The following is a 20680-nucleotide window of genomic DNA, read 5'->3' on the forward strand; positions in this document are numbered from 1 at the left end:
TACAGGAAACGTTTTTTCATTAGCATGCACCCAAACTCAGCAGCAGGTCTGATTAAAGTACATATATTTTATTTAAATATTAACTATAATGTATTATATTACACTCACAATATGGGTAGAAATACATTGTACTTAGAGTTTATTTACAGCTGATTAACTTTTACTACTTTACACTTAAGCACTTTTGTGCTGCTGGATTAAATCAAAGTACTAAACATAAACCTGCTAATAATTATTGTTAAATTATTAATTTTCAAAAAATATATATTTATATATTTGTGTAATGTATTTGTATCCCAACAAAGTAAAGTATTTCCTCTAAAAGTGACCTGATTCCCATGTTGTGAAGCTTCTAGCTAAACACATTCCATGAGGAATAAACTCCACTTTTTAATAAACATTCAACTTCATCACAAAAATAAATCGCTGTTTCTGTGAATAAATATTTCTGATTTGCGCACCGCCTTGTATGCACCAAATTTCACAACCACATTTTTTATCAACCAAATGCATGATTGCAATAAAACCATCTGTGACACTTATTTGTGAAAGAATGAAGCGTATTATGAAATTATTTTCACAAAAATGTCTAAAGGTCATAAGACTAAATAACAGCTGGGAAAAAAAAACTGAATGAGGGCACTTAAAAAAAAATTAGTCATAAACAACAAACAAAAATGAAACAAACAAGCAAAAAAAAAAAGAAAAAGTTTTCTAGTAGCAGGAAGACAATATTTGCCTTCAGTGTAGCCCTTTAAACACTTTTATTTTACATTTAAATGCAAAGATTATACTATTGATATCATCCTAATGTGTGCAATATGATAAACCCACAAATACAGTTTGTATTTTATTATATTTAGCATGTTTTAAAGATCTTTCCAATGTAAAAACCAAACTTGCTACTGCTATAAATAACTGAAAAAAAGACCTTGTCATCCACAGTGTAATACTCAGCTACTTAAAATACGCGCTGGCCCTTTAATTTGACGTCACACGCTTCCGTTCGCGTTTTTGATTGGCGTTTACTCTGGCAAATGAAATATTCAGATTTATCCGCGTCCTCGAAAAGGGGCAAGAGCAGCCAATCAGATTTCTTCTTTGAACCGGTGGGCGGGGTTTTCTCCGCTGACAAAGTGAGCGTAGTCACTTTATAACCCCAAACACGTCAATGAAGTTGGTCGTTAGGAGAGCAGTTAGCGAGAAGATACCGCTCCAGCCTCATTGTTTATCGATCCCTAGCGCTATGTTTAGAGTTAATTTAGAATAATTCGCGTTTTTGAAGTCTCAGACGTTCACATCAGACAGCTGACTGTTAACAAAGTGAACTTTATTGTGGACTTTTCGGGTGTTTTCATGATGGAGGATCGGAAAGAAGAGAACGAAGCAGAGATTCAAGAACACGGACCCGAGCATTGGTTTTCAAACTGGGAGAGGCAGTGCCTCGCCGAGGCCGACCAAGGAGAACCGAGCGAAGAGGAGGTCGACCAAAACCGAGAAAAACTCTGGCATATGTTTCAAAATTCGGCTACTGCGGTGGCGCAGCTTTATAAAGGTCCGCTATGACTGCTTGCTTCCTCTGAATACTTTGCTAGTTAATACTTTGCTAGTATTTTATAACCCATCTGTTTTCCGGCGAGTTCCGCGTCATGTGATTTGGGATTGACCAATCAGAATAAGGGTCGTGCCCCGCGATTGGCTAGTTGCCCATTGGGTCGTGGAAGGCTAGCCAATTATAATGAAGGGGGCGGGATTTTTGTGTGTATAGGTGGGAAAAGAACGACCGTTACACAATATTAGTCAGCTGTTAGCTTTTATATATGTCTGTATAGCTAACGTTAGCTAGCTCGATGTAGCTAGTCAGTTAATTTCTTTACTAAAGAATGTTCTCTGAATGTTTATTACTGCGATCTGGATCTGATTTAAATTTAGTAAAGTTTATTTGTGAACCTTTGTGCCAGATTTCGCTAGCTGGTTTAGCATTATTAGCACTTTATAACTCTTCTGCATTGTTATGACTAGCTTAGCATGTAGCTTTAAAAGGTCGTTCTTGATTAAATCAGGTTGAAATAGATCAAAAATATAAAGCAGTTCGTCTTGACTGGATTGTGTTCCAGTAGTTTCTGAAGCTGATTTTAGATAAACCTTTTATTTTGGTGATGATTAGCATGCTAGCTAGCGAGGTATCTGTGTGTGTCAGACAGATGGATCTGATAATAGCGTCATTTGGTGTTTCAGTATTATTATTGTTTTTTTTAAACAAAGAAGTATTATTACTCAGGCATTAGAGACACTGTTGGTGTGGATGAGGTTGAGGAACATGTCAGAGCAAGTGGTGAATTCAGAGAACCGGCTGATTGTGACAGCAGTGAAGCCTGAAAACATCCTCAAGCCTGCAGCCGTCATGTGGCGTTTCAGTCACCAGGCTTCAGTCTGGGGCTCCAAGCTGTAAAGGCTCGTTTCCTCTCAATATAATCCATTTCCTGGGCATCCGGGTCTTCCTGAGCAGCGCTGCCGACTCTCTTCAGGAGAAAGTAGCTCCTGAAGTAGCTAGAAGTCGCCAGATGACGTAGCCTGATTTGCATGTTCATTAAATCGTCATGGTCATTTGCATATCAAAACATGTTGCGTGAAGAAGGACGAAGACGCTTTGTGATCCTGGATTCTGATTGGTCAGAAGGTGTTGATTAATTTTCTATACCAGCAGGTCTTCGTTATCGTTTCTATAGTAACAGCTCATTGACAGGGACTTGTACGGAGGACACATCACGTAAACAAACTCTTTAAAAACATTTGTGTGATTGTTGATATTTAACATTTATGGAAGGAGTCTCCAGTGGTGTAGGGAACAACACTGATCAGTGACTGGTCATCAGGAACGGCGATGATCAGTGATTGGTTGTCGGGGACAATACTGATCAGTGATTGGTTGTCGGGGACAATACTGATCAGTGATTGGTTGTCGGGGAAAATTCTGATCAGTGATTGGTTGTCGGGGAAAATTCTGATCAGTGATTGGTTGTCGGGGAAAATTCTGATCAGTGATTGGTTGTCGGGGACAATACTGATCAGTGATTGGTTGTCGGGGACAATACTGATCAGTGATTGGTTGTCGGGGAAAATTCTGATCAGTGATTGGTTGTCGGGGACGGCGGTGGTCAGTGATTGCTTGTCGGGGATGGCGGTGATTTGCGATTGGTTGTAGGGAACGATGGTGATCAGTGATTGGTTGTAGGGAACGATGGTGATCAGTGATTGGTTGTCAGGAATGGCGGTGATCTGCGATTGGTTGTAGGGAACAATGGTGATCAGTGATTGGTTGTCGGGGACAATACTGATCAGTGATTGGTTGTCGGGGAAAATTCTGATCAGTGATTGGTTGTCGGGGAAAATTCTGATCAGTGATTGGTTGTCGGGGAAAATTCTGATCAGTGATTGGTTGTCGGGGAAAATTCTGATCAGTGATTGGTTGTCGGGGATGGCGGTGATTTGTGATTGGTTGTAGGGAACGATGGTGATAAGTGATTGGTTGTTGGGAACGGTGGCGAGCCGTTATTGCTTGTCAGGGATGGCGGTGATCAGTGATTGGTTGTAGGGAACGATGGTGATCAGTGATTGGTTGTAGGGAACAATGGTGATCAGTGATTGGTTGTCAGGAACGGCGGTGATCTGCTATTGGTTGTAGGGAACGTTGGTGATCAGTGATTGGTTGTCAGGAACTGTGGCGATCTTTCAGTGATGAACCTTCCAGAATTTGCCGTAAACAAACCCGGAATTCCGTGCAGCACGTTTACCGTCAGTGGAAGTACAGAAGCACGCGTACGCGACCTGAAGCACCTCTTTCACTTTTATTTTTGTTTTCCAGATCGAGTTTGCCATCAACAAGGACTGTCCCTGTGGGCGCCGTTTCAGAACGCAGCAACAGCCGTGACCAACCTGTACAAAGGTACCGCCAGCGTTTATCCCTTTCACAGCAGACACTCGGCGTTCCACGACAACTCGTTTTTAATAATAATAATTAAAAAACAGATTCATAGTGTGGTTATTTTTCTGCGATTTTAAAAATGAGGTCAGCGCGAACAAATAAAAAATGATGTGGATTGTTGGTCCGCTCATAACGACCAGATCTTCACTGGATATTCTGAACGTTAACAGAAAGCGTGGATGCACATCAGCGAAGCTACGAGCTTGGGATCCAGACGGGTCAACAGAGACGCAACAAGGAAGTCCTGGCCTGGGTGAAGAAGCGAAGGAGGACCATCCGGAGGGAGGATCTGATCAGCTTCCTGTGCGGCAAAGCGCCGCCTCCGAGGGTCTCCAGAGCCACGCCCAGAATCCCGCCCAACCGGCCGCCTTCGTCAGACGCAGTCTCATCTGTAGAAACAGACCTGCAGCCTTTCCGTGAAGCCATCGCACTGCACGGTAAATAATCAGCGCGAATCGTCAGAGACGTCGTTAAAGCACAATCTATTTCCCGAGCACTCATTATTTAAAATTTTTTTTAAAAAATCTAGCTCGTTATTCTTTGTGGTTAAATTTAAGCAGCTACAATCTTCCAGGTCTAACTGAGGTCTGATTTAGTTTCCATTTAACATTTTAGACATTAGTAATTCACAGACGAAGGAATAAAACACTCCGTAACATGCGGTTAGAGGGAAATAATCAACGAACGGGTGGCGTGAAGGGGCGGAGTCACTGTTATTGCATCGGAGGTGATTATTTTCCTATAACAGCACGTCCCCAAATGTTTTATTCCTCTTATACCACATTGTTTATTAATTAAACAACACGTCACACTTTTTAACCATTTATTAATATATTTAATGCTGTGGAACGTCCAAGAAACAAGTTCTCATGTACGTTATCGCAGCTATAAACCGTCGTTTCCTCACTAGTCTCTGTTTTTTTTTTTGTTTGTTTTTTTTTTTGTTCTCTCTTTTGAAGTTAATAAGACAAAAGAAAATAAATTGTAGATTGTCGTGTTACCGAGAAACCGCAAAGAAGAGTTAACTCCTCTGTGCTGAAGATGTCGGAAAACTTAGCGTACGTTACTTTACCTCTGACGCTGACTAAGAGACTCCTTCCGTAAATGTTAAATAAAAATAAATGTTGTTATAGAAATCATAACTTGTTAGAACCAGCACATTAATATTGTCAGAGCTGCTGTTATAGAGAATTAATCAACATCCTTCTGACCAATCAGAATCCAGAGTTCAGCAGCGCTGTGGTATAAAAAACTCAACTGTTCAGAATACGAGGGGAAAAAAAAAAAAAAGTGTGTTGTCTGTGATTTCTTGCGTCTTGTCGCAGGTTTGAGCGGCGCGATGGCCAGCATCAGCGTCCGTTCCGGCACTCCGGGTTCTCCCACCCACGTGAGCGGCGGCTCGAACCCGGGCCGCAGGAGAAACGGCCTCCACGACGTCGACTTGAACACTTTTATAGCGGAGGAGATGGCGCTGCACCTGGAGAACGGCGGCGGCAGGAAGCGCACGAGCGCCCAGTGCAGCGACGTCATCACGGACTCGCCGACCCACAAACGCAACAGGACGATCTGAGCTCGAGAATACACACACACACACACACACACACACACACACATACATGCTGCTCGAAAATAAAGCCACTTAATCCTCAGTATGTTTCTGTTCCAGTTTGAAAGGAAGCCATCGAACGTGTAACACACGCAGACGCTGTAGTACCTCGATGTTCACGTTATTTTACTGATTTTTGCCACGTGATGATTAATACGTAGATGAGGGGATAAAAAGAACGGAGCAGCCTTAAAGGGACACGTCACCCAAAAATGCTCACTTAGTGCTGATCAGGTAGCTTTCACGCGTGACGCACGTTTGTACGTAACGTAACGTAATCGTACGGAAAGACAGATGGCTGCAGAACCAAAAGTCCAGGGGGTGGAGCTGGACCTGATCCGACTCCTCCTCTAACCCCAGACCCACGACACACTTCGACATCACGTCAAGTCGTCTCCGCCCAGGTAGGCGGAGCTGGATCAGGTCCGACTCCACCCCCTGGATTTTTAAATTTTTTATTTTGGGTTCTGCAGCGAAGGATACTTGCTGCTTTTTCACCTCTCGGAAAGCGAGACAAACACACGGAAGACGGAATGGAGGTGGAAAAAAAACGTCAAATTGAAAATATTTCACTGATTTTACGCTGTAACTAAAATTACCAACGTGTGTATTTTTGGGATTAAAAAAAAAAAAGACATGATTTTTTTTTTTTCCCAATTTAAAGTGCGAAAGCAGCCTTGGATTGATCGTTAGTACAGTATCGGATATTTTTGGGTGAAGTTTTCAGCCTCACGCTGCCATAATCACAACAAACCATAGAGACTGTGCATTATATAACAGTATTGCCACTTTATCCACTCGGAATCTTCCGGAGTTTCTAGGATTTGAATGATTATTCGTTACAAAAGCCACGTTAATATATATTTAATATATATATATATATATATATATATATTTTCTTCTTCATCTTGCTTTTCATCATGACGTCTTTATTATTATTTCTGTCGAACATACAGTCTCTGTGGGGGGAAAAAAGGGACTATACTGTAATTTTCCGTGTTGCTGAAGTCGTACCTTTGACGTGTGGAGGGAATGTGGATATAGTGTACCTTTAAAAAGGAAAAAAAAAAAGGGATTGACCTTTTCAAGCTTTCAATACACACTTTATTCACATTTCTATGTAAAGATGGATACTAAAGGTGTGCTCTTGATAGGGAAAAGTACAGTTTTAGTACCTTTTTCTCCCCCGAGAGTGTATGGAGAGCAATATTTCAATTCAAAGCTGCTGCTTCTTCGGATCTGATTCAGTTGCAATAAAAATAAAACTAACCTTGAGCTCATCTTTAAACGTTCGTACATCTTTTGAATTTTTCTTTCGTTCTTTTTGTGCAATGCATAAAAGGGTCAGTGGCTCAAAATTACGTCGAAAAGGAAACTTTATTGCTGATGGGCTTGAAATTAAAGTGTCCTTTAAAACCAGTGTTTCTTAAAGGACACCTCGTAAGGATGTGATGCTAGGAGGGAAAAAAAAACAAAATGTCCTCAAATGTGCAGATTTTTACAGCTGATCTGGACAATTGACCATTTACCTTTACACAGCGCTCAAACTAACATTTATTATGTACTGATTATTAAAAAGTCTTTGGATTAGAGTTTTAAGACGAACATTATTGACTCTATAAGCATTAGATTTTATTGTGAGAGAAAATCAAACAGATTGGTATAAGTAGTTAAAAGTTTTTCTTTTTAAAAAAAGAAGAAAAAGAGCTAGCTTTGAGTTGTTGGTGTTTGAAAAGAAATTGTGTTGAAAAATGTTTCAATCCCAAACGAACCACATGACCTTCTCGTCTTTCTCCTCTTTCTCTACTCTTCATCGTCAAATGTTACGAAACACTACCTGTCCCAGGTTACGTAGAATCCACTAACACTTTATTTCCGTTTTCCATAAAAGAAAAAAAATTGAAAAAAAAAACAAACAAAAAAAATCGTCGTCCCTGAAAACGCCTCGGTTGCAGTTTGACTTTTAGTCGTATGTACAAAAAGATGTGAAGTTTACAGCATTCTGCCACAGAAATGTTAGTAAATTATTTGCTGAAATAAAACTAAAAATGTCCTAATGTTGTGTGTGTGTTTAATTTCCTCCGTTTTCTTTGCACCATCATCAGCACACCGAGCTCCAGTTTCATCTCAGAAATGTAAAGCATTTACGCTGATTTTATAAGTGTCAGACATTTTGTCTTTTTTTAAAAAATACTTCATGTTGGTGTTTCTGAATTTACACCCTTTTGAATTTTTATTTTATTTATTTTTGGAAGGGAATGAAACTCTGACTCTATAAGCTTTACTGCTGCGTTTATTTTAAAAATGAGGTGAAAAGAATGTTCACACTACAGACACAAAAGTGGAGCAAATCTGAATTTTGAGATTTTTCTGTGTTGAATGGAATTATTGATGGATAAAAGGAGCACTAAACATTTACTCTGTATACAAACACCTTATCTTATATTGTTCACATGTAAAAATATATATTTCTTTCAATACATACAGATCTCGAGCTTTTCCACTGTACACTGTACATTGGTCTTAAAACATCAAATACAAAAAGCATGTTACAGTTCCAGGAATGTTCCAGGAATTAATAATAATAATAATAATAATAATAATAAATTCATCATTGATGGAAGGAGTCTCCAGTGTCAGGCTGTGACTCGTGTTCTCCAGCATCTTCAGGACAGAGGAGTTTACACTTTTTACAGTTTACACTTTTTACAGTTTACACTGCGCAGTTTCTCAGCAACAAACAAGAAGCTACTTTTAATCTTATTAACTTCAAGAGAGGGAAAAAAGAGGCTGGTGAGGTAATGACTGTTTATAGACTTTATCTGTTATCCATCACATGCAAATACACTATATAGTCAAAAGTTTGTGCACCCCATTACCATCACACCCATATGTACTTGTTGAACATCTTATTCCAGATTTATTTCCCTGTGTGTTTGCTGTTATAATGAGCTCCACTCTTCTGGGAAGCTTTCCACTAGATGTTGGAGCGTGGCTGTGGGGATTTGTGTTCATTCAGCTACAAGAGCATTAGTGAGATCAGGCTCTGATGTTGGGTAAGGAGTCTCCAGTTCCAGTTCATCCCAAAGGTGTTCAGTGGGGTTGAGGTCAGGGCTCTGTGCAGGACACTCGAGTTCTTCCACTCCAACCTTCACACACCATGTCTTCATGGAGCTCGCTTTGTGCACAGGGGCATTGTCATGCTGGAACAGGTTTGGGTCTCTTAGTTCCAGTGAAGGGAAACTGTAAAGCTACAGCACACAAAGACATTCTATATAATTGTGTGCTTCCTTTTGGTTTGTGGTTTGACGAAGAACCACATATGGGTGTGATGGACAGGGGTGCACATACTTTTGGCTGTATAGCGTAAGAACAGCTCATTATACAATTAAAGAATTATGCAGTTAAAAATTCTTTTGGTACAGTTAAAAAAAAAAAAGAAAAGAAAAAGCATGAGCATGAACACCTGGATCTAAACACTTGGATCTCTGGTGTAGTGGAAATACACATTTAAAAAATATATATTTATATATTTGATTTACTACATACTTTATTTAGGAGGGGTTTAGTATGAGTAGTGTGGCTAATATTCCATGTCAAACACAGCCGGTGTGGATATTATAGGACACCCCACACACCGAATACTAATACATAATACTAATCAGTTTAATCAGGTGTGCTGGAGGTGGAACAGAAATGTCCCTCTGTGTATGACATGTGGTTCACAGGATCACAACTGACACTGCATGATTCTGTGTTTCTATAATGAGTGCACTAGTTTGTGCACTACATACAGAAGTGTAGATTTGAGACAGAGCTAAAGATTGTGCGTTAAAGCGACGCTGCAGTACCGAAGCCTACCACTGGGTGTCAGTGTTGTTCCACTAATAACACCAAGCGTTAGTGTTGAGCCCATAAACAGCTGACTTTAGCAAATGTTCTTCAGTGGGAAGATGTTTTTCCTCCCTCAGGTTTATTACAGTATTTCTTATACACGCTGAAATTCTGAATGATTACTGAGGAAAGCTTATGAATTATGAATATCACTCCAAAGTCGTATTTTCCCCACAACAGCATGTTTTTATTCCTCTTATGCCACAGCACACCATTTGCCATCGATTACTTTTTTTTTCCTTAATAAAGAACTTCTTATGTGTTTAGTGTTACGTATTATGTTATGGAACATCTGCGAAACAAGTTAGAAAGAGCCAGATGAGTTTACACTTTGAGCTGCATTTTTTTTGTCTTATTAACTTGAAGACAGAGAAAAAAGAGAAGCTGGAGAGGGAAAGACCGTTTATAGCTGCTATAACATAAGTGAAAGCAGGAACTAACTTCATTTCACAGAAGCTAGACAACTTTTAACTAATAAAAAGTATGACATGTTGCTCTTTAATAAATAAAAACAAGGGAATTATTGGCACATTCCTGTGATATATAAAGGGAAAAATGCACTTTGGGATGTGCTGTTATTGGAAAATAATCATCTTTGGGATGGTAACATTGACGCCGCGTCATCACACCACTCCGTCATTGATTATTTTCCCATCACAGCACAACATGGAGTGTTTTATTTTTTACTTATGTATTTTCTTTATTTTTTTTCTAAGGGTAAAGAAACTTTTGCACCACAATGGATTATATTGACAGAACTGTCAGAATATGACTGCACATCTTGATTCTACCACCTCTGGGTCAAATTTTATTAATTTTAAAGAACTTTTAGACACAGTGCTGGGATTTATGATCAAGCATCTACACACACACACACACACACACACACACACACACACGGCGTCCGCTATCAGACAGGATGGCACATTTGCTCTCATTTAAAATAAATGATACTGAAAGCGAGTCACCAGCACGATGATGAGCTCTTAATAATAGATGAGTCCATTATTCAACTGAAATCATCCAGACGAGAACACACAGAAAAAAATAAACACCAATTATGCGTGGAGGTCGTTAAGTGAGCAGCGGTCATCTGATGGACAGAGACGCTGAGAGGTTACTGTAGTTCATTTAATCAGGATCTGTTCTGGAGATCAAGGTGCTTATATTTAAAAAATGGCTGCTGAGATCAAGCCCTTAAAAAACACTTAAAATGCAGTTTGTTAAGCTTTTCGTGTAAAAAAAAAAATATAAATTACACATGTGAGTATAAATTAAAATATAAATTACACACAGATTGTCCCATTGTTACCTTTGATTAGCTCATTAAAAAAAAAAAAAAAAGATGTTACTTTGTGTTATGTACTTGGGTGTTAGAAAGGTGACACAAATAAATAAATAAATAAATAAATAAATAAATAAATAAATTTATGTTGTGCAATTCCACAATTGCACATTTAATATAAAATTACATATTCCAGCAGTTTTTTTTTTCATTTTTTTTTTAAAAAAAGCATATTTGAGGTAAAATGGTGGCAAATTTACAATCTTATCATTATCATATTTTGTGAAAAGAATTAATTTTTTATTCATTTCGTGTCTTGGATACACAGTTTACAGCGAAATCTTTTTTCTTTTTAAATTAAACCAAACTTAAAATATAAAACATACATTCTCCTATTTCTAAAGCTAAAATTTTAGTTTTTTTTTTTCATTTAACATTAAAACATTTTTCATTGATTGTAAAGCGACTTTAAACGTGAGAGACTGCACACATTATAAAAAGACTTTAATCTCTTTAAAATATACATATAAATTTTATTTCTGCTGCAGGTTTATTTGAACTAATTATTTAATTGATGTATTTATTAGTCAGCTGTAAATTTTGAGAAATCCTTGAATATGAAATGAATTTTATTAATATTATTTCCACACCATTTGCTTCATTTCGTTCTCATTTCTGTGATGGAAAGGCTTCGCTTTGCTTTGCTGATAAAGCTGCTAAATTTTCCAGTGTAAAGATGAAGGAGAACGCTGTGTACATGCTGCTCCATCAGAGTCTCACTGCTCTGCTTTTTATTTATACATTCTGCACACGGCTTGTATCCTTTGTTTACTGGGATTCACACAGAGAAACAGGAAATTGGCAGATTAAAATATACAGTAGCGACATTCTCGTCATCGTGTCCTGATTCATCACGCGAAACAGATTCGTCAACACAACCACGAGCTCAAATCGATGGCTCGTCGTTAAGCCTGTGCGCCGCTAATTATAGAACGGAGTGAACTCTATTCGAGGCTGTCTACAGCAGGTGATGAGGAGGAGCGCTCTCCTCGCAGGTTTCCTCTCTCCCTCGCTTTCTAATTCAGACTTTGTTTGTGAGATTTATCAGGTGGCTCATATTGGCCACCCAGGCCCAGTGAAAATGACCCATCTCCTCTCAGTCAACAGTTTCCTGCCTTTTATGTCCGTTTCTTATTATTATTTTCTATAAAAAAAAACAAAAAGTCTGTAGAAGCTTAATGAAGCAGGGCGCCATACAGGAGCTAGTCTGCTTTCAGAGACGGAAATAAAACACGAGGTTTTTAATAAGGCCCGGAGGGAATGAGATCGTTCTAGATCTTTCTGTAGGTGGCAGCGCTGCTCTTCTGTACATCGCTGCTAATCAGTGTACACATATATACGTGTGTGTGAGTGTGAGTGTTTGTGAGGTCAGACTGTACTGTGATATTACAGAACATGCTGTCTTTTGCTATTTATGGAGCATCTTGTATTTGTTTGCTCGCTTGCTAATCACAGAGCATCTTAGAAAAGAACAGCTCTACAAATGAAGCAGAGAAATGGTGGATTCAGGGCGAATTTAAGACCTCAAGCAAGATGCTAGACGTCCACGCAGAGCGGTCAGATTTGGTGGAAATAGTGAACACATCGTAGTGTTCGTGATGAGATCTTTGTGATGGTGACATCACGCTCCAGAATTGGTGAACAGCTTCAGAATGATTTCATGAAGCCAATACAGAGTTTAAAAAAAGTGGTCCAGGGAGTGCGGTTGAATTCTGGATTCTGATTGGTCTGATTGGAAAGTGTTGATTAATTTTCTATTACAGCATGGCTTCAAATCGCAGGTTTATATTACTGCACTCGTTCTAATACGTTATGGTTGCTATAGTAACAGCTCAATGACATGGACAGATGCTCCACATAATTTAATAATTTCAGCCTAACAATGAACAGCTTTTTAAAAATTGTGAAAAATGTACAAACTTCTTTGGAGAAGCTTCGGAAGGAGCCTCCAGTGTCAGAAGTAAAGCCGTAAAGCTGAGGTTGGTGAGGGAACGACTGTTTATAGCTGCTATAACATAAGTGAGAACAGGAAATAACTTGTTTTGCAGACGTTCCACAACATTAGATGTAACTATGAATGGATAAAAAATATGCCGTGTCATTCTTTAGTAAATAAAAAACTGTAATTGTTGGCAAATTGCTGTGGTATAAGAGGAATAAAACACTTTAGAACGTGGAGCTATAGGAAAATAATCAGCAGTAATGCTGCTTCATCATGCAACCCTGTCGTTGATTATTTTCCTACAACAGCACATCCTGAAGTGTTTTATTCCTTGCTTATTCGAGGTAGAGCAGAAACGTTACTGTATATCACAGGGGTCAAAACGTCCAGTCTGACAGCTGCGTCCCAGGAGGAACCGGGCAGCATTACAGATCGGCCCGCTGCCAAATATATATCAAATATTTATAAAAAAAGACCTTGGAAATCACTCAAGTCGCTATTGGCTAGCGTACATTTGGCACGAGTGGAAGAAGAATTCAGGTTGCACTGTACCTACCACTTGTTAAACATCTTCAAGAAGCAAAACCATAAATATCCTGGATTTTATTAGATATTTATCCATTTGCTTAAATTAACGTGGTATGGCTCCTTCCATGAAGCAGTCTCAAGGACAGAAGTGCAAATGCTTTTATTTTTTTTCACGAGTGGAGTGGTGAATTATTATTTTAAGGACGATTTAGAGAAAAGAAAAATGTCGTACTGCTGTGCCGAGGTACTGGATTCACCAAAACAGCGACAACTTTGAACTTGAAATCAGGAGCAAAAGTGCTTTTGAAGAACCCTGTCTCTCTCTCTCTCTCTCTCTCTCTCTCTCTCATGACTACTTGCTTTTCTTCTTCACCAGAACAGGCCACAGCGGGTTAGTCACATAACCCACTTTCAGAATGACCTCTTTCCCTGGACACGCTTTTGAATAATTGCTTTTCAGTGTGAAGTGTGAAGCGTAAATGAAAAGTGGAACTGATGAAGCCAGTGGATGAGTCGTCGATTTGTCGGATTTAAACCAGATTTATGTTGGAATGTACAATTTGAGTTGTTGTTAGTGAATGAGAAACCAGTCAAGCTTTTTCTTTAGTCCATTTCAGTCACAACATTTCCATTTCCACAACATTAAATGCAACTATAAGTGGATAAAATCTATGACTTTATTTAGTTTTCCTTATTTTCATTGCCAAAATGCGTAAACTGTAATCCATCCATCCATTTGCTGTACTGCTTTTCCTACACAGCGCCGTAAACTGTAATGAAATGTGAGAAAAAAAACAGTCCATGTGTCCAAAAACATTTCACTGGCAGTGTATCTAAATCAAATTCTGCACATCACTAACAAAGATAGAAGAGGAAAACTGATTTAACGCCAGTTTTTTTTCTATAAATTTGCGCAGCAGTTTGTTGACAGAGTGAAACTGTCTCCCCCTCCCTAGCTTTAATAAATCTACATTAAAGAAAATATGTATGTTGAAAACTATTAGAGAAGAGCTAGCATTATCCAAATCAGGACATGCTAAACAACCGCTGTTAGCTTTACTCCATCTACACGTACATGCAAACACAAATGCCTTGCTTAAATATTAGTATTGCTAATAATGAGTGAAAAAAAAACTATTAGAGAAGTTAGCATTATTCATAAAAGACCATGCTAGCTTTAAACAGGTTCCATTACAGAAATACAGTATTTCCTGCCAAAATGTGGAAAACTATTCAAGAACAGTTAGCATATTCGAAATCAGGACATGCTAACACACACACACACACACACACACAAAATATATCCCATGCCAGAGAGTGCTCAGCATCATCCAGATCAGGACATGCTAACAGATCCTCACTGCTAGTTTCTAGTCCTGCAGTGTAGCACTTTTTATGTCAGTCACGTGCATGTTGTCCAACATGGTGAAGGCGAGCAGGACGACAGGTACCCAAACAAAGGCAAGGAGCACGGTGTCACGGTGTTTGACAAGGCCTTTGGGAAGTCAGTGTGTGAGCGAGACAGAATAGAGCGCCATCTGGCCGGGACATTTCCCTTGCCAACACACTCGTACATCACTACACCACACAGGAGGACAGCAGGACGGAGAGACGAGCCCTGAAGATAAACTGATAAACACACCGACTCTCTGATAAACACACGCTTTAGTCTTTACTCTCCCTCTGTACACTTGAGTAACAGTAATAAATTAGCTGATGAGTTTAATCAGGTGTGTGAGAGCAAAACAGAAAACTCTGATCTCGAAAACAGCCATCGTTGAAACTTTAATTGCAGCAGAGTTAAGATAAGAAAGTTAAAATCTATAAACACAAATGTTAAGAAGAATTAATCTAGTAGCTTCAATTAGATCAGTATAGCTAATAAACTAGCACATCAGTGTATAACCATAACACTTACCCTACGTTCAGCCGCTTGTGGGCGTGGCCTGTCCAGCGTTAGTTTTTAATTTCGATGGGAAACAGTATTAGCTCCAGTACGTATAGCTTCTAAAGCTAGCTAATTAAACACAAGTTAAATAACGCACTAATCAGTGTGAAAACTGATTGACTTACATTACGTGCTCGGTTACGTACTAGCTACGTAGCTATGGTTTCCGCTACTTCCTTCCGAGCTTTATAAGATGGATAAGATGAAACCTTTTTCCCTACGTCAGGAATAAACACTCTGTGCCATGCTGTAAGGGGGAAATCATCAACGATAGGGTGGTGAGATGAAGCGGAGTTACTGTCATCACCCTGAAGTTGATTATTTTGCTATAAAAGCACATCCTGAAGTGTTTTATTCCCTTTATACCAACACAGTAACATTAAATGTAACTATAAATAGATATGTTTTTAATAAATAAAAAAAAAATTATAATCACTGGCAAATTACACTGTAGTATGTTACAATGAATACAATCAACTTCAACTTCTGTGGAAGGTAACGTTAAGATTGTTGTTGATTATTTTACTATAACAGCATGACTCGGAGTGTTGTACTCTTTATTTGTTGCTCTGTTTGTACCCAATAAAATTCTGTGTAAGATTTGAAGGAAGTGGTTAAGGCTAATGGCGTGTTCGTTCAGCTTGTGAAAGCTCGGCGTCCCAGTCAAGTGCTGCGACCTCCTGTGATTTGGTCTCAGAGGCGACTCAGGCACCGAGCCGTTTCATTAGCACACATCGCCTCCTCGTTATGTGGGTACGAGGGCTCTGAAAGAGAGGACGTCTGGGGCAATCAGGCGTCGCCCTGCCGCTGCGATGGCTCTTTCACTCCCGAGCTGATCTGCCAATCATGATATCGATTCTGTTTGGCCCCTTTTAAAGACGAACCAAATGATGTCATCAAGTCAAATGAAAGAGAGAGAGAGACAGAGAGAGAGAGAGAGAGAGAGAGAGAGAGAGAGAGACTTATTGAGAATTATTGACGTTCAGATCTGCAGAGACTTTTGAAATTGTTAACATCTCTCTCTCTCTATCTCTCCTGAAACGCAGTGAAATTACACTACTGTAATAAGAGTGTCAGGATTTTTATAAACTGCTCCTTCATTTATTCAGCTCAGAATTTCACTCTGAACTACAGACCTGGTTGCTCAGGTTAGTTGAAATGATGCTGATGCCGATTAATACAATTCATTATGCTATCCATCATAACTGAAATAAAATACAATAGAATAAAATGAGCATCTCAAATGATATTAACACAAAATAAAATAGAACAAGTGTCTTAAATCAAAGAAAATCCACAATCCATTGTAAAAATAAAAACAACAACAACAACAACAACAGTGCCTTAAGAAACACACCAGTAAGATTACATAGAGCAAATAGATCAAATCTGACAATACAATATGTGTATTTTTGTGATATTATTTCATTTAGATCGAAAAAAAAAAACCCTCTGCATCCGTACTCGATCCAAGCTAACTAGCTAGCTAGCTAAAATCAACTTGCTAATGTTATAAAGAACGAGTGTAAAAGCGTAAGCGCGGGAACACACACACGTGTATACGCTATTTAAACAGAAACAGGGCTAGATAAAACGTTTTATACTTTAATACTTGATTTGATTGTTTATTATTTGGTTTTCTGAAAAAAAATTGACGTGTAACTGTTTTGGATGATTTAAACAGAAACTTTAAACTATGATTATTGTTATTATTTACTACATTTTTAAAAGAACGAGGCCACGCTGTCTTTTCGTTGCACAACAGTAAGCATATAACTGTACGCTCATTTCACACAGCAGGTGTTCCGGCTCCGCAGAACTCTCGGTGTTTTCCGTGAGGAATAATTGGTGGAGTGTTTTTGATGAATCCTGCACCGTGCTGCGTAAGTCGACTGACACGAGTGTGTGTGATTTAAAATTCATCCTGCATCTTGGCGGAGTGTTTTCTGCTTCGTCTGCAGTTTTTAAAGCGAGGGTTGAGGCCAGCTCTTAATGCCTGCACTTCCTCCACAGAAACACAAGTCCAACTCTTTCCTTCTCTTCAGTCTCCTGAAGTCCAGATTCCTCATTAAAGGGACACTCCAATATTTTTCAAACATAATCTCTATCCAATGTATTTGAAGTGGGTTGTGTGTGTGTGTGTGTGTGTGATTACAATGGATAAGACTTCCTGGACTGAGAAAAGAACAGCAAATGTGTTTACTCCAAACTCAGTTAGAGTGGAAGTCTAAGGGCAGATATTGGAAGTCTAAGGGCAGATATTGGAAGTCTAAGGGCAGATAATGGAAGTCTAAGGGCAGATATTGGAATTCTAAGGGCAGATAATGGAAGTCTAAGGGCAGATATTGGAAGTCTAAGGGCAGATAATGGACGTCTAAAGGCAGTTACTTTATAGCAGCTAAAACACTAGTTCCCTCACCAGCCTCTCCTTATTTCCTCTCCTGAAGTTAATAAGACAAAAAAAACCCCTGCATTTTGTTTGTTATCGAGAAACCTCAAAAGCGTAAACTCGTCTCTCCTGAAGATGTAAGAAAACTTTAGAAAAAAACTTTAGAAAACTTTAAAGTTACAGCTTTACCTCTGAAACCGGAGACTCCTTCCATAACTATAAAATAAACATCTCCTTATGGAAAACTTCACCACATGAAAGATTTTCTGCCATACATGCGCTGTTACTATAGAAACGATAATGTATGATAATATAAACCAGCTGTTACAGAAAACGAATCAACACCTTCTGACCAATCAGAATCCAGAATTCAACAGCGCTGTGGTGTAAAACTTTAGCAAAGAGATATAGATAGCTAACAACAAAGTCACCTCTTATCAATGTTCTTAAAATGCATGTTTAATTCATAATGTGTTTTATACGCAATGAAAACAACGTGACTGTGTGACATTTAATGCATATTACAGTGTGCTTGTGCTCTGTACAGTGTCATGCTACAGAACCAAACCAGCCTTGTCCTTGTTCTTGTCATGCACATGACTTTCCTTTTCTTCCTCTAGAAGAAATAGAGCAGACTTTAATAATTAAAAGATGCAAAAAAAAAAATCCATGGTGCTCTTGAACGCTCATCTCAACACTCAAACTCTTTCAGCTGGTGTGTTTGATTAGCATGTGCTCACGTCCTGAATGTCTGAGATCAGCTATAAATGGCAGAGAGAACTCCACAGCACAGCTTCTCTTCTTTTCTCCATGTTCACAGAGAGATGTGCAAACGCCGCAGAAATCAGAGTTCAAACAATGGCCAGAGAAACAGGTAGGAATTATTTGTGCACGCAGCACACCATTTTCTCGCTTTTAAATGAATGTTAATGAGACATTGAGAGCAGCTCAGTATCAGTAATCATCCTGTATTTCCTGGATGAAGTCGTAATTACTGCGCATTGTCTTAGCCTGACGATCTCCTCTATTCACGCTGCACACGTGTCACGTGAGCGTCCTATGGAATTATCTGTAAAGCATGTTTGGGAAGAGCATCTGCTTTTTTTTTCTCTTTTTGCCCTCATATTCATAATAAAGTGTTAATCCAACCTGCAAATGAACAACCTGCTGCTTTTACGTAAATAAACGCTCTTGAATAGCTACATCAGGTAAACACTTCCCCTTTAAAAGCCTTGAACAACATAATCACAATTGAGATCATATTTACAGATGATTTTTGTTGCTTTCACACGTCACTTTAAGAAAAAAAAAAATACACTTTTGCATAATTAAGCCTTATAATTAACACATGATCTAAAACAGCACCCAAAAATGATACTGTGATTAAAATTCTGAATTGTTTTTAGTTTAAACTTCTTTCATAGACATGTTGCTCTATTTTCACTTTCCTACATTACCCACAATGCTGTAGGACTACTTGGGAATTCATTGCGATGCAGCGGCGCTTTAGTGTTTTAGTCTGTCCGGGTCTGTCGCTCTGCTCAAACAGATCAGCTTTGAAAGTTTTCATCACGCTCGTCATCTCGTAGATCGCTAACTAGCTAACTAGCCGAGCTGAGTCTCTGCTGCGACTCATCATATAGCTGCATTGCATTCTGGGACTTTGAGTCCAGTGTTTGCTCCGACGTCTCTGCTACTTCCGTGCCGGATTTCTCTTTAATATGATGAATGTAACGTTGCTGGAAAATGAAAATGAGTGACTAGCTAAGATCTTGTTTTTAGGAGCTAACACTGAAACTTTATATTTAAGATTGTTGAATTTTTTTCTTCAATGAAGAACGAAGAACAAAAATACAGTGCCAACCAATAAATTAGCATTATCAAGCATCTCCTTAGCATCTATCTAGAAGTAAAAGCTTGTTAAAAAGTTTAAGAGTTCAGCCTCGTATAGATGGTTTTACTTGGACGCCGATTGGGACGCATTCTGCTGTAATGTTCTACATCTACATTAAGGGTTTTAAATCTTTTCAGAGTGTACCATTTTGATTTAATAGGGGACGGTCAGTGATGCTGGTGCAGTTTAGGGTTTTGATTGGTTGCGTTTAAAATCACATCAGCACCAGAACCTTTACTAATGACCTCAAAAATTACAACTGGATGAGAACGAAGTTAAAAACTGGCCACGTTTGCTCGCGATGGCCAGTGAGGCAACACTGTGACTCAGAAATGACTCAGAAATGAGGTTTGGAAGCTTTTCTGGGAGTAATGAAGCATGTTTTGGGATAGTGTGTGTTTGTGTGTGTGTGTGTGCGCGCTTGTATAGTTCTTTTATCACGCATTGTTTCTGTATCCTGGCTTTTATTGTACACTTTTACTATACACCTGGTTCAGCTGCAGTTTTATGTGCTTTTATGTCGACACAAAGCCAGAAAAATCCCCAAAGTGCTGATCTGTGCCTTTTTTCACGAAAAAACCTACAGCGATCGATAACTGTATAAAATTATTGAGCTGCTGTTAAAGCCAGCTGCGCACCTGAGAAACTGCCATTTCATCAACATCCTATTTGCTTTGAGGGAAAAAAAAAATCCAGAGGTGTTAAGGAGAAAAAAACCTCAAACATTGCGAAAACCTAGTCGAAAAAAACACCAAAAATTTGACAAGCTGTGTTTTTTTTTTTTTTTTTGAGAAAAAAAGACAGGCTTGTGAGGGAGCGACTGTTCATAGCTGTTTTAACGTAAGCGAGAACTTGAGATGTTCCACAACATTAAATGTAACTATTAACGGATAAAAAGTAAGAAATGTCGTTCTTTAATAATTGCTGTGCAGGATGTTCTTTTATAGGACCTTCTGTGTGGTAAGTAACGCCGCTTCATCGCAGCACTCCGTCGTTGATTATTTTCCTACAGCAGCACAACACCATGTGCGCAAAAGGACACGCCGGATACTGAAGACCTCGCCTCAAACCGAGACGTCCTGCTGCCGCACCACGACACCACACACCTGATATTTTATGTTTCCTCTAACAGAAAGTTGAATTCTCAGT

At 38.9% G+C, this 20680-nt stretch overlaps 1 protein-coding gene across 1 annotated transcript; it reads left to right on the plus strand.

Annotated features, from left to right (window-relative positions):
* Positions 1–1141: 1141 nt before the first annotated feature.
* Positions 1142–7648, plus strand: hapstr1a (HUWE1 associated protein modifying stress responses a). Its single transcript, XM_026947098.3, has 4 exons — positions 1142–1555; positions 3866–3946; positions 4156–4422; positions 5311–7648. Exons 1-4 carry the CDS (start codon positions 1357–1359, stop codon positions 5553–5555), a joined length of 792 nt encoding a protein of 263 aa, XP_026802899.1. The 5' UTR covers positions 1142–1356; the 3' UTR covers positions 5556–7648.
* Positions 7649–20680: the final 13032 nt, after the last annotated feature.

Source organism: Pangasianodon hypophthalmus, chromosome 13 (genome assembly GCF_027358585.1).
Source record: "Pangasianodon hypophthalmus isolate fPanHyp1 chromosome 13, fPanHyp1.pri, whole genome shotgun sequence".
NCBI classification, from domain to species: Eukaryota; Metazoa; Chordata; class Actinopteri; order Siluriformes; family Pangasiidae; genus Pangasianodon; species Pangasianodon hypophthalmus.

Bases quoted from the DNA above. Each gene is read 5' to 3' on its own strand.
- hapstr1a (XM_026947098.3), top strand. From the start codon at position 1,357: ATGATGGAGGATCGGAAAGAAGAGAACGAAGCAGAGATTCAAGAACAC. The intron at 3,947-4,155 runs GTACCGCCAGCG...GAACGTTAACAG, and splicing joins CGTGACCAACCTGTACAAAG to AAAGCGTGGATGCACATCAG. The intron at 4,423-5,310 runs GTAAATAATCAG...GTCTTGTCGCAG, and splicing joins TGAAGCCATCGCACTGCACG to GTTTGAGCGGCGCGATGGCC.